General features: G+C 44.4%; 1 protein-coding gene across 1 annotated transcript in view; it reads right to left on the reverse strand.

Moving 5' to 3' along the window:
* AR (androgen receptor) overlaps positions 1-18237 on the reverse strand; it is a 121605-nt gene that overhangs the window by 17543 nt on the left and 85825 nt on the right. Inside the window, exon 4 of the mRNA XM_027822662.3 lies at positions 14256-14543. Coding sequence (XP_027678463.2) covers positions 14256-14543 — 288 coding nt within the window. The remainder of the gene's footprint in view (positions 1-14255; positions 14544-18237) is intronic.

An 18237-nucleotide genomic window follows, 5' to 3' on the forward strand; every position in this document is an offset into this window, starting at 1 on the left:
TCTGCAATCTTTGCAAAGTGTCATGTGACTCCTGAGTGTGGGGTGATATAGCTTAGGTCAGCTGTGCACAACTCTGTGTTTCTTTTCAGGTTGACATTTCTCTTCCAGTAACTTATTTCTTGAAGAGATGTCCACTTTGAAGTTTTCTAGCCTATACCTAAAGCCTCTGCATATTTTGGGGTGATAAATGAACTCAATCAATCCATTCCCAGCAATATACAGATCTAATCCAAAGACCAATGAATTCAATGGAAAGGCTCTGAATTAGGCCCCAAATCACTTCAATCATCGCTTTCCTTCACTTGGCTCAGGATCAGGAGGAAGAAACAGTGGTCTAAAACTTCATCCTCCACATCAGTACCTGTTTATTCTCCTTAATTCAGTTCTGAGGTTGGAATCACTTGTGTGTGCTTTGGAGCTGTGTTGTTTGTGTGTGAATCAAAGAGTTAATGGACCTATGTAGTTTTCAGTTCTCATCACATACTTTGCTCAGATTTCCCTTAATATTGGCTTTTCAACGTTCTAGTTAAATGTTTCACCCGATCTTTAATATAACATTTTCTCTGCCACCTTTGTTCATTATCTGTTAAGTATGTTCTCTAAAACTATATGGCTTTTGCTTCTGTTACTATTATCTTTATGATTAATACTTAAAGAACATTCTTTAAAATAAATATTTCTCAATGCCTTTTAGCCTAAAAGACAGCTTTACTGTGTTTCAATGAACACAGTGGCTTATATTTTCAAAAGTAACTAATGATTTTGGGTACCCAACGCAAGACACCTTCAAGAGGCCTGATTTTTCTGAAAATCAAGTCCCTTTAAGGTGTCTCAAAATCTAGATGCCTCAAATCCCTAGTCATTTTTGAAAATCTAGGCCAGTACGTATTGCTAAATGTTTAAATAATGTTCAACATACTGCCCCTTACTTTTAAAAGCATCAGATTCAGTATTTCCTCTCACATTTTAAAGCATATTTACACTAATATAATCTGAGTGATACTTTGGCAGTTTCTCACTTCTGTTAAGATTAGACTAGATTTCGTTCCCGAATACAAAATGTGAAGGACATATTCAATCTGATTTGGATTTCATTTAAAAAACCCATTCTATTTATTTAAATTCGTGGCTCTTATTCATATGAACGAGAGTTCATTCAGATGTGAACAGAGGTTTTCTCTGTTCATCAGATGATTCATGACCATTAATTTAATAGGTTTCAGAGTAGCAGCCGTGTTAGTCTGTATCCACAAAAAGAAAAGGAGGACTTGTGGCACCTTAGCGACTAACAAATTTATTTGAGCATAAGCTTTCGTGAGCTACAGCTCTCTTCATCGGATGCATTCAGTGGAAAATACAGTGGGGAGATTTGTATACACAGAGAACATGAAACAATGGGTGTTACCATACACACGGTAACGAGAGTGATCAGGTAAGGTGAGCTATTACCAGCGGGGGGAGGGGGGAAACCTTTTGTAGTGATAATCAAGGTGGGCCATTTTCAGCTATCTTCGAGACACCACTGACTTCCTGAGGAAACTACAATCCAACGGTGATCTTCCTGAAAACGTTATCCTAGCCCCTATGGATGTAGAAGCCCTCTACACCAACATTCCACACAAAGATGGATTACAAGCCGTCAGGAACAGTATCCCCGATAATGTCATGGCAAACCTGGTGACTGAACTTTGTGACGTTGTCCTCACCCATAACTGTATTTGGGGACAATGTATACCTTCAAATCAGTGGCACTGCTATGGGTACCCGCATGGCCCCACAGTATACCAACATTTTTATGGCTGACTTAGAACAACGCTTCCTCAGCTCTCGTCCCCTAATGCCCCTACTCTACTTGCGCTATATTGATGACAGCTTCATCATCTGGACCCATGGAAAAGAAGCCCTTGAGGAATTCCACCATGATTTCAACAATTTCCATCCCACCATCAACCTCAGCCTGGACCAGTCCACACAAGAGAGCCACTTGCTGGACATTTAAGTGCTAATAAGCGATGGTCACGTAAACACCACCCTATACCGGAAACCTATTGACTGCTATGCCTACCTACATGCATCCAGCTTTCATCCAGACCACACCACACGATCCATTGTCTACAGCCAAGCTCTACGATACAACCACATTTGCTCCAACCCCTCAGACAGAGACAAATACCTACAAGATCTCTATCAAGCGTTCTTACAACTACAATACCCACCTGCTGAAGTGAAGAAACAGATTGACAGAGCCAGAAGAGTACCCAGAAGTTACTTACTACAGGACAGGCCCAACAAAGAAAATAACAGAACGCCACTAGCCATCACCTTCAGCCCCCAACTAAAACCTCTCCAACGCATCATCAAGGATCTATAACCTATCCTGAAGGACGACCCATCACTCTCACAGACCTTGGGAGACAGGCCAGTCCTTGCTTACAGACAGCCCCCCAACCTAAAGCAAATACTCACCAGCAACCACACACCATACAACAGAACCACTAACTCAGGAACCTATCTGTTAGCCGATGGCCAAGGATGTTTGGTGAGGTGCCAGCTATGCCCGTTTATACCATCTGTGACTTTAACCGCTAGGACGCACTGTCCCTTCGCGGCGGGCAGCCCGGGCTAGGCTGACGGATGCCCCAAGGTCCTAAACACCCGTGACTTTAACTGCTAGAGCTCAGAGCTCCTTCGCAGCGGGCAGTCAACACTGACTGACAGGTGCCCCAATGGCAGCACTAAGAGCCTCTCCACACCCGTGACTTTAACTGCTAGAGCTCAGAGCTCCTTCGCAGTGGGCAGTCAGGATTGACTGACAGGTGCCCCAAGAGTTTGCCCCGTGGAGGCGGCACAACTCAACGCTAGGCTCTTAGTACTCTCACCTAATGGCCAGGCTTTATAGCCAAAATGGCTGAGGTTCTTTAATTGTGTTGGCTGCTTTACAGTAAACCAGAGAAACAAGTCAGGCTTATGCACAAATGGTTACCAAAATTTATTAAACTAGATTCTAATCATGTGGTTACAAAATTGCTAGTGCCTACTTATTTAAATGTAGAGATGTTACACACACAAACAAGTTACAAAACTGAAGCCACAATCCCAAAGAAAGAAAACAAAGTATAGAGCTCTATTTCAAAATATGTGTACACTAAAGATAGGAGATCAGGTGTGGGTGCTTCTTACCCTCCTTGCATCTCTCGATTCCAGCGGTGCCAAGCCAGGATCGGTCACTCAATTCCGCGGAAAGACGAATAAGGGACAAGGCTTAGGGACCCTCTTAGCTGCAGAAGTCTTGGGAGGCTGTCACTTATCTGACCAGCAGACAGATAGTGAAAAGCACTCAAAAATCATGGTGCTGTAGGTCCCCTACTTATACCTCTGTACTCCTTTATTCTCTTTCTCCTTTCTTATGCCAAATTGGGGCTGGTCTGTCTGGGCGACGCCAGCTCTCGCAAGAGTAGTTCACACTTGCAAGGGAGAGAAACAATAAGTTTCGACTACCGGACATTCCTTTTATTAGGGTAAATATTTTCCCACCTAGGATGTTGGTGTGTGTGCATCATGCTATTTAGTAGGGGCTAAGAGCCATGTCTGTCACAGCGCCTCTGCCTGCTGTGAGCCTAATCGTTGTATATGTTCCCAGAGGCACATTGTAGCAGCACACCTGTGCTTCTCACAGCTTCAAAGGCTGTGCTGGAATTTATGTTGAGTGCCCTGTTGTTCTGGCTCCCGTGTGTTCCCAGCAATGCTGGTCTGAGAGGGGGGGCTGGCTGTCTGGCTACACTATCCTTGCAACAAAGCCCGTTGCCAACTGTGTCCACGTATCTATTCAGGGGACACCATCATAGGACCTAATCACATCAGCCACACTATCAGAGGCTCGTTAACGTGCACATCTACCAATGTGATATATGCCATCATGTGCCAGCAATGCCCCTCTGCCATGTACATTGGCCAAACTGGACAGTCTCTATGTAAAAGAATAAATGGACACAAATCAGATGTCAAGAATTATAACATTCAAAAACCAGTCGGAGAACACTTCAATCTCTTTGGTCACGCGATTACAGACCTAAAAGTGGCAATTCTTCAACAAAAAAACTTCAGAAACAGACTCCAACAAGAGACTGCTGAATTGGAATTAATTTGCAAACTGGATACAATTAACTTAGGCTTGAATAAAGACTGGGAGTGGATGCGTCATTACACAAAGTAAAACTATTTCCCCATGTTTATCCCCGCCCCCCGCTGTTCCTCAGACGTTCTTGTCAACTGCTGGAAATGGCCCACCTTGATTATCACTACAAAAGGTTCCCCCCCCCGCCCCTCCCACTCTCCTGCTGGTAATAGCTCACCTTACCTGATCACTCTCATTACAGTGTGTATGGTAACACCCATTGTTTCATGATCTCTGTGTGTATAAATCTCCCCACTGTATTTTCCACTGCATGCATCCGATGAAGTGAGCTGTAGCTCACGAAAGCTTATTAATTTAATAGTGTAGTATGATATATCTTTTAACTGATTGTCTGGTATGATCACACCTACATGATAACAATCGGCTAGATTCACAAAGGAACTTAGTCCTGGTGACAACGAGTCATTCCTAACTTTTAGAAACCTAGAAAATCACTGGAATTCACAAAGCCTGATTTTGGTGTGGAGGCTCCATATATAATGAATGAGGAGAGACGGGTGTCCAAAAATGGGATTCATAAAACACAGCATGTGAAGTGGCTCCTTGCCAATGGGAGGTGCCAACAAAAGGGGTGCATGCAAAGCCCCGCCCCTCTCTTGGAGATAGGCACCTAAATCCAGGTTGCAGGGAAGTGCCTCCTTCTGCTTGGGATTCTTGACTGCAAACCCTCTCTGGTGTTAGGTGTCTATGCCATATTTGCAAGAAGCTGCTGGGGAGAAGGGGGGAATCAGTGCTCCCACATCCCAGTTGGATACCCTAACCACTGGGCTAAGAGTTATGAGGGAGCTCCATCTCCCCACAAGAGCTGTTTTGTGCAAGCTCACCTATAGGGGCCAGATCCAGCAGGCAAGGTCTGAGCATGCAGGCAAGTTAAGTGGAGAAATGCCTGTATTCCTTCAGTCATGCATCACTCTGGGGCTTAGGCATAGAGATGCCTGGTGTGGGGCAGCAGTGCATACACTTGGAGACAGAGACATAGGTGCCTAGGGAACTTTTACTGCAAAAATGTAGGCACACAATGATTTTAGGTACCTACAAGTTTTGAGGGCAGCTGAGCAGGAGTTTTGTGAATCCCAATGGGGCCTGATTCTGGGATTTAGGGGCCTAAAGTGGTATTTCGATACCTAAGTCCTTTTGTGAATCTAGCCCAACATCTGCAAAGTTAAATCTTAATAAGATTCAAGTCATTGTTCATTTTAATTTTAAAGAGTTGAAAGCATAGACAGTTTCTTGCAATTAATGTGAACACAATACAGTTTTATGGAGAGATGCTTTTAGCTTCTCTTAATAAACATTTTTATTTGTCTACTAGACATTTTTATTTTTACAAGATTGGCAGCTTATGAGTTTCCTTAATAACAAAAATTGGAAATTTTAGTTCCCTTCTCATCAAAATCAGTTATTTTAATTTATTAAATTTTAGTGTTTACATTCCATCACTGATTACTGACACATTATATTAAATTGAGGTTTCTAATAGAACTGAACACCCACTTTCTGTTCTGGAAGCCGTATTGTCTAGACAGTGGAAAACAATGTCTACTCAGAAAGTGGAAAGCAAAGTTTATCCTAGAGCTCCAGGAAGAAATCACAGCCAGTATGGAGCAGGCTGTCCAGGACGGTCTATGATTTGGGGGGCGTGTCATAAACATACAGCTAAGGGTAGCATAAAATCCCTCCTTTACCTGTAAAGGGTTAAGAAGCTCAGATAACCTGGTTGGCACCTGACCAAAAGGACCAATAAGGGGAGAAGATACTTTCAAATCTGTGGGGGAAGGTTTTTGTTTTGGGCTGTTGCTGCTCTCTTGGGAGACAAAGAGAGAGACCAAGCAAGTAATCCAGCGCCTACTGAATGATACATCTAAAATTACAGAAATACTCTCAGGTTAGGCTAGGCTAACCGCAGGGAGGCTAAGATGATGGAAAGTGATGTCCAAAAAAAACTAGATTTAGCTAGACTGGAAGCAAAAGAGAAAGAAAACAAACGTAAGAGACGGATGGAATTAAGACAATTAGAAATTAATGCAGAGAAAGCTGCCCACAAGAGAGCTATGGAGGCCCAGAAGCATGCTCAGGAGGAGATGGAAAGAGAGAGGAAGCATGTCCTGGCTGTTATGGAGTTGAAAAGACAGAACCCTTCAGCAGCTGACTCCACTTCCCCAAAAATCCACAGATGGGAGCGACTATGTCCACAATATGATGAATCCAGTGATATCGTTGAATATTTCATCACCTTTGAGAGACTGTGCACCCTCCATGTAATTCCTGAAGATCACAAGATGACCACATTGGTAGCAAAATTGACTGGAAGAGCTCTGGACATATTCAACAGGATACCTATTGAGGATGCTTCTGACTATGGTAAATTTAAGGATTTGGTTTTGAAACAATTTCAAATTACACCTGAAACTTACAGAGTTAAATTTAGAGCCCTTAAGAGAGGAGCTGGACTCAGTAATGTGGCTTATGTAAACCAGATGAAGGATCTGTTAGATAAATGGGTCAAAGGAAGGGGTGTAACTAGCGTTGAAGGGATGTGTGATTTGGTTGTACAGAAGCAGTTCCTGACTATGACCAGTGATGATGTAAAACAGTGTTTATGGGATAAGAAAATGGACTCAGCAGAAAGTCTTGCTTCTTATGCTGATCAATATGAGCAGTCCCAGACCGTCAGAGTGGTGGGGCAGATCGGAGCAAAGCAGGTGGAGGTAGCAGAGAGGAACAACCCTCGTTGCAGTTTGGGCCGATACCAGAAGGGACACCCCGAGACCATACCATACCACCGGGGGCAGCCCTAGCCCCAACTACACCCCAAGTTAGTACACTGTTTGATGGTGGCAACCAAGTGGTTCATCCCATGAGCTTCTGTAGTGGGGTGGACACCCGCTTGGGCCCAGAGGGGTTTAAGATAGCCCTGGAAGAGGGCTGGGGCAGGGGAAGAGCTGGGCTGATTGGCAGAGCAGCCTCAGCTGGGGGCCACACCTCAATCAGGGCCCAGCTGGCTCTATAAAGACTGTGAGCCAGAGGCCCAGAGAGACTCTCTCTCTCTAGCTCTGAGAGGGAGGGACCTGGCTGCAGAGACCTGAATAGAGGATCTAATTTGGAGCAGGGCTGGGGAAAGGCCAAGGGAGCCGGGGAGCTCTGGCCTAGGAAAGGCCTAGGCTGCAGGCCTGGGAAGGCCTATTAGGTATGGGGGTTGCAGGGGCAGCCACAGGTAGGCAGAGGCACCAGGTCCAAACCCAACTTTGCCTGTGATGAGTGGCTCATACTGCAGTCTGCCCCAGGGTGCGGGGACTAGCTGGTGACTGGCAGGAGCCTATGACTGAGGTGAGGTAGGGATAGTGGGTGGGGGGTTCCTCTGGGAGGGGGGAGACCCAGAATTGTGGGGTACTGCCAGGGTACAGCACCCAGTGAAAGGGGCACCGGGGTCCTGGGAGGGACGCGGGAACCAGCAGCAAGGTGAGACACCGGCCTGAAGAGGGCACTCCGGAGGCTGGAATGCTAATTCCCTGAGACGACCAGCAGGAGGTGCCACCGGTGAGTCTGCACCTGGTTACAGCTTCCCAAAAGCTTTTCATGGTTCCTGCCAGGAAATTAGTTCCTGAATCCATAAGGATGTGGGAGGGCCAACCTACCCTGGCAAAAATGTCTGTTAATGCCTGGCACACACTTTTAGCCAAAGTGTTGCTTAGAGCTACTGCTTCCGGCCATTGGGCGGCAAAATCCATGAAAGTCAGTATGTACTGCTTTCCTCTGGGTGTTTTTTTTTTTTTTTGAAAAGGACCCAGAATATCCACAGCTACTCACTGAAAGGGAATCTCAATTATAGGGAGTGGCTGGAGAGGGGCTTTGACCTGGTCTTGAGGTTTCCCACTCTTTGGCACACCTCACAAGACCGGACATAGAAAGAAACATCCTTGCCCATTCCCTCCCAGTGGAATGACCTTCCCAAACAGTCTTTGGTCCTGTTCACCCCAGCGTGGCCACTTGGATGATTGTGAGCTAAGCTCAAGAGCTTTTCCCGGTACTTAGTTGGAACTATCAACTGTCTTTGAGGATGCCAGTTCTCCTGGTGCCCACCAGAAAGAGTTTCCTTGTATAGAAGTCCTCTTTCTACAACAAATCGGGATCGGTTAGAAGAGCTGAGAGGCGGTGGGTTGCTCTGTGACGCCGTCCAAGCTCCTTGGAGGCTTTCATCTGCTTCCTGCTCGGCCTGGAACTGTTCCCTTGATGCTGGAGACATCATTTCCTCACTGAATTGTGGACTTGGGCTTGATCCCTCTGGAAGCGATGGAGGTGATGGGGCTGTTTTCGCTGACTGTGAACCACTCTCCGCTGGTGCACTACGTTGTGTTTCAGGTTCCGGTTGAGCCTCTTGCACAGGTTTAGCTGCTGTTGCCAGAGCAGGCTCAGAGGTGCCTTCTGTTGTTGGGGTTGCAGATGGGGTTGCAAGCATTGGATTCAGTGCTGGCAATGGTTCTGGTGCTGGTTGCTCCACCAGTTCTGGCTCTGGCTGGGTCTCTGTGACTGGATCTACTACTGCTATCACAGACGTTGGCATGGGGTCCGGTTCCACCACCCCAGTCTGGGTCTCTGGTAACACAGACTGGACCCCTGTAGGAGGCTCAGGAACAGAGCTAGGAGTGAAGCCTTGCTTAGCCTGGCTGCGGGTGACCATTCCTACCCTCTTGGCTAGCTTCACATGGTTGGCCAAGTCTTCCCCCAGTAGCATGGGAATGGGATAATCATCCTAGACTGCAAAAGTCCACATTCCCGACCAGCCCTTGTACTGGACAGGCAACCTGGCTGTAGACAAGTCAAAAGAGTTTGACTTGAAGGATTGAATCATCACTTGGGCCTCTGGGTGGACGAATTTGGGGTCTACTAAGGATTGGTGGATAGCTGACACCTGTGCTCCAGTGTCCCTCCGTGATAACTTTCTTCCCGCCCACACTCAGTTTCCCTTCCCTCTGAGGGTATCTGGGAGGCATCTGGGCCTGAGGACCTTTGGTGTGACGCCAGTGCAATGAATTGTAATCTTTTGGGGTTCTTGGGGCAGTTTGCCTATACATGCCCCAGCTCGTTACATTTAAAACATCATCCAGCTGACTGGTCACTGCTGTCTACCATCAAACAAATGGCCTAGAGGAGAAGTTTAATAGAACTTTGGGGGCCATGGTATGCACAGCCGTAAATGAGCACTCTAGTGATTGGGACCTAGTGTTGCAGCAGTTGCTCTTTGCCTACAGAGCTGTACCACATCCCAGTTTAGGGTTTTCACCATTTGAACCTGTGTACGGCCGTGAGGTTAAGGGGCCATTACAGTTGGTGAAGCAGCAATGGGAGGGATTTACGCCTTCTCCAGGAACTAACATTCTGGACTTTGTAAACAACCTACAAAACACCCTCCGAACCGCTTTAGCCCTTGCTAGAGAACCTAAAAGGTGCTCAGGAAGAGCAAAAAGCCTGGTATGATAAACATGCCAGAGAGCATTCCTTCAAAGTAGGGGACCAGGTCATGGCCTTCAAGGCGCTTCAGGCCCATAAGATGGAAGCATCATGGGAAGGACCATTCATGGTCCAAGAGCGCCTGGGGGCTGTTAACTATCTCATAGCATTCCCCACCTCAAACCTAAAGCCTAAAGTGTACCATGTTAATTCTTTAAAGCCCTTTTATTCCAGAGAATTAAAGGTTTGTCAGTTTACAGCCCACGGAGGAGATGACGCTGAATGGCCTGAAGGCGTCTACTATGAAGGAAAAAGTGACGGAGGCGTGGAAGAGGTGAACCTCTCCATGACCCTTGGGTGTATGCAGCGACAGCAGATCAAGGAGCTGTGCAGTAGCTACGCTCCGATGTTCTCAGCCACCCCAGGACAGACCGAACAGGCATACCACTCCATTGACACAGGTAATGCTTGCCCAATTAGAACCCAACCTTACTCGGTGTCTCCTCAAGCCAAAACTGCTATAGAACAGGAGATCCAGGACATGCTACAGATGGGTGTAATCCGCCCCTCTAACAGTGCATGGGCATCTCCGGTAGTTCTAGTTCCCAAACCAGATGGGGAGATATGCTTTTGCGTGGACTACCGTAAGCTAAATGCTGTAACTCGCCCAGACAACTATCCAGTGCCATGCACAGATGAGCTATTGGAGAAACTGGGACATGCCCAGTTCATCTCTACCTTAGACTTAACCAAGGGGTACTGGCAAGTACTGCTGGATGAATCCACCAGGGAAAGGTCAGCCTTCATCACTGTATGAATTTAACGTGCTCCCTTTCGGGTTATGAAATGCACCCGCTACCTTCCAAAAATTGTTAATAGTCTCCTAGCGGGATTGGGAGAATCTGCAGTCGCCTACCTTGATGTGGCCATCTTTTCTGATTCATGGGCAGGACACCTGGAACATCTATGAAAAGTCTTCGAGCGCATAAGGGAGGCAGGACTAACTGTTAAGGCTAAGAAGTGTCAAATAGGCCTAAACAGAGTGACTTATCTTGGACACCAGGTGGGTCAAGGAACTATCAAACCCCCTACAGCCCAAAGTGAATGCTATCCAAAAGTGGCCTGTCCCAAAGACAAAGAAACAGGTCCAATCCTTCTTAGGCTTGGCTGGATATTACAGGCGATTTGTACCACACTACAGCCAAATCGCCACCCCACTGACAGACCTAACCAAAAAAGGAACAGCCAAATGCAGTTCAGTGGACTGAGGAGTGTCAAAGGCCTTTAACCAGCTTAAAGCGACATTCATGTCTGACCCTGGGCTAAGGGCCTCAGACTTTGACAAACCTTTCCTAGTAACCACAGATGTGTCCGAGCATGGTGTGGGAGCAGTTTTAATGCAGGAAGGACCAGATCAAGAATTCCATCCTGTCTTGTTTCTGAGCAAGAAGCTGTCTGAGAGGGAAAGCAACTGGTCAGTCAGTGAAAAAGAATGTTACGCTATTGTCTACGCTTTGGAAAAGCTACGCCCATACGTTTGAGGATGGCGTTTCCACCTACAAACCGACCATGCTGCACTGAAGTGGCTTCATACCATCAAGGACAACAACAAAAAACTTCTTTGGTGGAGTTTAGCTCTCCAAGATTTTGATTTTGAAATACAACACATTTCAGGAGCTTCTAACAAAGTGGCTGATGCACTCTCCCGTGAAAGTTTCCCAGAATCAACTGGTTAAAATCGTCCTTGAAATGTGGAAAATATTGTTAGTTTTTAAATAATCAGTAGTATATCTAGAGGTACATGTGTCTTATTAATTCTGTTTTCTCCTAGAGCTCCAGGAAGAAATCACAGCCACTGTGGAGCAGGCTGTCCAGCATGGTCTATGATTGGGGGGGCATGTCATAAACATACAGCTAAGGATAGCATAAAATCCCTCCTTTACCTGTAAAGAGTTAAGAAGCTCAGATAACCTGGTTGGCACCTGACCAAAAGGACCAATAAGGGGAGAAGATACTTTCAAATCTGTGGGGGAAGGTTTTTGTTTTGGGCTGTTGTTGCTCTCTCGGGAGACAAAGAGAGAGACCAAGCAAGTAATCCAGCGCCTACTGAATGATACATCTAAAATTACAGAAATAGTAAGTAATAGCAAGGAAATGCGTTAGAGTATCTTTTGTTTTAGCTTGTGAATTTTGCCTGTGCTAAGAGAGGTTTATCCCTGTTTTTGTAACTTTGAAGTTTTGCCTAGAGGGGAATCCTCTGTTTTGAATCTTATTACCCTGTAAATTACCTTCCATCCTGACTTTACAGAAGTGCTTCTTTTACTTTGTTTTCTTTATTATAAAGTTTCTGTGTGTGTGTTTGTTTTTTTTTTAAAGAATCTGATTGGTTTTTAGTGTCCTAAAAACCCAAGAGTCTGGTCTGTGCTCACCTGGTTTACCTAGCTGGTTGGTAGATTATTCTCAAGCCTCCTCAGGAAAGGGGGTGAAGGGACTTGGGGGGATATTTGGGGGAAACAGGAACTCCAAGTGGGCCTTTTCCTGAATCTTTGTCTAACTCACTTGGTGGTGGCAGCAGTACCCATCCAAGGACGAGGAAGGATTTGTGCCTTGGGGAAGTTTTTAACCTAAGATGGTAGAAATAAGCTTAAGGGGTCTTTCATGCGGGTCCCCACATCTGTACCCCAGAGTTCAGAGTGGGAAGGGAACCCTGACAATGGTAAACACTCCCAATTAAGTTAGCACCCTACAGCAAATGCATGACCTTGTATAAATACATTATTAAATAAAAGATTTCTAATTAAGTCCAAATAACAAACACTGGAGTAGCCATAGAGTCTTAACTCAAAGGGCCAATGTGCAGAAATCTTGCAACACTTTAACATCTAAGTATCTATCTTAGAAACCATCAATTTGACAGGTGCCTCTGATGTGGCTGCATGAACACTGGGTCACTGCAGAGAGAATGAGGCATGCTCATCCCCCTTGTCCATGGCTAAAAGTGACCCAAAATCCAACCTGAAAACCCCTGGAGAAAAAATAAAACTGACCTATTGAAGCCATTCTGTACAGGATCCACCTCTTTACCAAGTGTCGTGTAGATAGACTGTTTTTAAAACAGACAGTGAGAAGTAGGGCTGCCAAGGTAAAATTTCAACTAGAGCCCAAATTCAAAGGGTTCTTATTAAACATATATGAAGGGAAACCAGACAAATATGACAAAGAAAATTCAAAGGGCAGAAAACCTACCCGGTGTGAAACTGGGCCACATTGACTGGCCACTTACTTTAGGAGAAAACAGGAATAAATGCCTCATTTTGGAATGCAACCCTAACTATGGAGTCATTACCAGGTGCCTCCATAATAAATACCACATTTTATAGGTGTCACCATCAGCCTGTCCTCTGCTCTGGGCACACAGGAATACAATCACTGGCCATTAGCCTTTCAGCAGTTGTGCACTCTAAGAATCAAATGCATGAAATAGGACATCTTCAGGCATCTTTGGAAGCCAGAGCGTTAATGAAGTCAGAGAGCGGGTCTAGAATGTAGGTTTGGTTGATGTTTGCCACAGGATAACCCTTTCTGAAGCTTACTTCTCTCCTGTAGCTCTCTTACAGTATGCGATAAACTGTGAAATAGTGTTAATCTGCTAATAACAAATTAATTTAATATTGTTACTTATGATAACATTACATTAATTTGTGCTAAATAATCCAAATTCCAATCAATTTTTGGCACATTTACACCTCTGGGCATGATTGTCCTGTAATTTTATGTGACAGAGAGAGACACAGAGGGACTTCTGCATTTAAAGCTCTTTGACAAATTATATTAAGAAATTCCAGCACTTGGAGGAGATACAGTGTGAAAAACGCTGGGAGGGCATAGATTCTTTCATGCCAATGTGTTCTTTTCCCCAGCTACTGTCAGTCTGGTTTTGCCCATCTTCCACCTCCTCCATTATCAACCAGCATTGTTTTCATTCTTTCCCTCAGAGGATTCACTCCTTCCACCCTGTCACAGGAGTGTGTCACAGTGTTGGTCCTTCATTTTAAGAAGGAATACTGCAGCTCCTGCCTGAGCCTAACATTCCTCCTAAAGCAGACAGAGATCATTGCACAGAGGAAAATAGAGAAGCTTCTCTTCTTTACAGCAACTTCCATCCTTGCTGGTCTAGAAAACATTCAGATATTTGAAGAGCCTAGTGCTTAGATTTGCAGAAGCTATTCACTTGTGGCCAATACCATACCCATGTGACAACCACCTGCCAAGGGACTGAACCCAAGAGTTTCATTCTAAAAGCACAAGTCTCTTCTGCTTGAGCTAAAGGAGTAAGCACCTGCAGCTGCAGCAGACTCATTAACCTCTCATGTACCAGTCACTAGAGGGGCACAAATCCCACGCTACGGCAATGTGGGTTACACTCAAATTTTGTGGATGTAATTTGTGCTCACAGAAGAAAACATTCTGAAAATGCACCCCTACAAATGTTGTGGTTTTGGGGCCCAGATTATTATGATTCTCCTACTGAAACATGTCCTTGCCATGATTTGAGTGTGATGGTTTTAGGGAAGTGGGGGAAGGTGCTGGAATTTCTCATTTTTCTCCTCACCTGGCAAGGCCTTTGCCCACTTCACCACGTGCACCAGCTGCCTCTCCCCAAGCTCATTCAGGCTGGTCAGCAGGGCAGCAAAGGAGTCGGCCTGGTTGTTGTCATGGCCTGCACACACCACACCAGGCTCAATGGCTTCCAGGACATTGAGGAAAATGGGCTGGCAGTCAAACCCATCGATGCATGTCATCACCATCTTGGAGGCCTGCTCATCTGTTGGGCTGGATGAGCTGGCTCCCTCGCCATCCTCTTGCAGCTTCAGGTTGCCCAGTTTCTTCAGCTTGCGGGCTGTGGAGAATGACACAGCTTGGCATGATGGTTAAATATAAAACAATCTCAAGGCTTCTTACAATTCCAGCCCCACCACCCACAAGGAGGGTGAAGCTGAAAGAGAGCTGCACCCTCACATTTAGTCTAGCGACAGCCGTGGCCTACAAAGCTATCCAGGTGCCATGGTGATGGGGGCACTGTGTAAGAATAAGGATGGAGGTCTATTATACAGAGAAAGCGTTCAACCCATTAATTCATACACGGAAAGCAGTGTTACTGAGACAAGGACGAGGCTGCTTGACTTCAAGAGCGATTGGTCCCATCTGCATGGTGTTAGTTTCAGATAGATTTATTTTGGAAGGATTGCTGGGTCAGACCAATGGTCCATCTAGCCCTGTCTTCTAACCTTGGCTAATGCCAGATGCTTCAGAGGGAATGAACAGAACAGGGCAATTTATCTAGTGATCCATCCCTGGCATCCACTCCCAGCTTCTAGCAGTCAGAGGTATAGGGACACCCAGAGCATGGGGTTGCATCTCTGACCATCTTGACTAGTAGCCACTGATAGACCTATCCTCCATGAACTATCTAATTCTTTTTTTCAACCCTGTTATACTTTTGGCCTTCACAGCATTGCCTGGCAATGAGTTCTACAGGTTGACAGTGCGTTGTGTAAAGAAATACTTCCTTGTGTTTGTTTTTAACCTGCCACCTATCAATTTCATTGGGTGATCCCTAGTTCTTATGTTTTGTGAAGCTGTAAATAACACTCCCTTATTCACTTTCTCCACACCATTCATGATTTTATAGACCTCCATCATATTCCCCTTTAGTCATCTCTTTTCTAAACAGAACAATCCAAATCTTTTAAAATACCTCCTCATATGGAAGCTCTTCAATACCTCTGATAATTTCGGTTGCCCTTCTCTGTACCTTTTCCAGTTCAAATATATTTTTTTGAGATGGGGTGACCAGAACTGCACACAGTATTCAAGATGTGGGCATATCACGGATGTTATGACTGCATGTGTGTGTTGAGGAAAGGGGGGGGTGGCGTGTATTGATCCAAACAACTGTGCAAGTAAAAAAAATACATAACACAACATATGACTGACAGCAAATAAATCACTGCACCATGTGACTCTGAAGCACAGAAGCCCATCACCCTGTGGCACCACAACATAGCACAATCTCTACATCATAGTTATCTTGCTGGAAATTTATATTACACCCATCACTGTGGTATCTAGGCACTATTGCCATGCAAATTATTGTGACATCACAAATCCAATACTGTAACTTTATTACAGGATTAACCAGAGGGAGAAAATAAGCCATGAACAGCAGGTTGAATCTAAGCCAAACACTGGAGGACTCAAACATTCCTACTCAAGCATTCCTCTACAAATGGATCAAGGAAATCAAAGGACTAGATGGCACCAGAGCTGCTTCACCACAACCATCTCAGTCACTTCCTTCAAAACAGGCATCACTCAAGACAAGATGGCAATTAGCTGGGATCAGGTGGAGCTGCAACCTTGTGGATGTGTGATGTTAGCATACCATTGGCAAATTGCAGTGCACAGGATGCCACAATGAGGATATCCTAGAAACCAACACCTACACACTACAGCGACGGACCCCATAGATTAGACAGACAGATACATTAGATCAGTGGCTCTCAACCCTTCCAGACTACTGTACCCTTTTCAGGAGTCTGATTTGTCTTGCATACCCCCATGTTACACCTTACTTAAAACGACTTGCTTACAAAATCAGACATGAACTACAAGTGTCACAGCCCACTATTACGGAAAAATTTCTCATTTTTACCAAATAATTATAAAATTAATCAACGAATATAAACATTGTACTTACATTTCAGTGTACAGTACATTGAGCAGTACAAACAAGTCGTCTGTATGACATTTTAGTTTGCACTGACTTTGCTAGTGCTTTTTATGTACCTGTTGTGAAACTAGGTAAATATCTAGATGAGTTGATGTACCCCCTGGAAGACCTCTGCATACCCCAAAGGGTACTGTACCTCTGGTTGAGAACCACTGCATTAGATAGATTGACAGATGGTTAGATCTCACATACAAATTATACAGTCCATGAACAAAATACCACGAACTTCATGTGTAAAATTTAGAAATGCTTTGAGATTGGGTATTCAGTGTTCAGTTTAATTTATAATGTTCTGATGTTTACATCAATGGCTGACTGGTTCATATGTATGAAATCTACTGAGCTGAGCATGTTACTCTAGATGGTAAACCTTTTATCCCCAACAGCCCCAATGAAAATTAATCAATCATGATAAAAAGCTGATTGCTTAGTTCAAGCACAGAAAATAACACAAAAACTGTTGTCCTTGGGGTTCTGGCACCTACATTATATGATACTCATCTGAAACGTCCTTTCGGCTGTAATTAGAAAAATAAGCCTTGAAACGTAAAAATGTCAAGTCAAAGTGCAGCTTTGTAAATCAATGCAAAGGCTGATCTTTAAATAATATACTTTGGATGATCTACAGTAATAGCAATTAAGGGAGGCTGCTTTGAGAAAATGAGAACATGGAAATAAAAATCAGAGAGTAGCATGGAAAACAAGACCAAAGTGCAGCATGACATAGTCCTGCAATTATTTGTGTGGGTCACAAGCAAAACAAAAAACAAGAAATCACTCCTCTCAAACTCCTCCAAACCTCTGATGGCAGCCATACCATCAGGACTCAGAGTGATGTAGCTCGCCCCCAGTTAGTAACCTTGAGATACCTTCCCTAAAAAAATCTATCATCAGGGCAGAACAGGAGAACTGTACATTTTAAGTCAATAGGTGATTGGATTTTGGACAAACAAGGAGAGACATGAGTACAAAGTGCTGATTTCCGGTTACTAGAAATCCCACCATAATCAATAAAAAATCTGGAAAGGCTGGAGGCATGACTGAGCAAGTCGATGTCATGGTGACATGCTGATGTCCTTCAGTTCAACTCCTTGCTGTACTTTTAAAAGTCTATGTGCTTATAGGGAACAAGGTCCTTCCACTTTAATGAGAGAGAAATTTCAAATCAGTCTCTTCAGAGTTGAATAATCAAGACAAATAAACCAAGAAAAGTGTCATCCATTATAGGTCCTGCATCTACAAAGAGGTATATGTTATTGTATGCTATAACATACATGTGCATGGATCTGAGACCTACAATCAGTGCTATATTCATTTAAAAAAAAATTGAATTACTAGTGGTAAAAAGGATCAATGTGAAGAAAGAAAACAACAAGTTGAAATAATCACCCCGACTCTCATGAGAATATATAGGTTATATATGTTTCAGTTCAAAAGGAGTGTCAGTGATATGAATAATTCCCATTTCACAGAGAAGGAAGATCTAAGCATTTGTGTTTATTTTTATTGCCAGGGATGGAGAAGTTTGATTCTTTCCATCACCAATGAAAATCTGATTTATTAGATCCAGAGGACTTTCAGATTTTTTCTCAGCGGAGGAATTATACTGTATTCAGCCTGAAAAACGAGCAGCTTTCTCAAAGGTATTGTTATTTCCATGGCATTGGTGGGTACTTCTCCAGGACTATATATACCCCATCCATATTGTGTTACCTATCTGGTCCTTTTCAGTGTTTTACTTTTTTTTATTTTTTAATCTAAAAACATGAGCGGTTGTTTCAGTGAAAGCATGGGTGAAGCA

Source organism: Chelonia mydas, chromosome 9, assembly GCF_015237465.2.
Source record: "Chelonia mydas isolate rCheMyd1 chromosome 9, rCheMyd1.pri.v2, whole genome shotgun sequence".
NCBI lineage: Eukaryota > Metazoa > Chordata > Testudines > Cheloniidae > Chelonia > Chelonia mydas.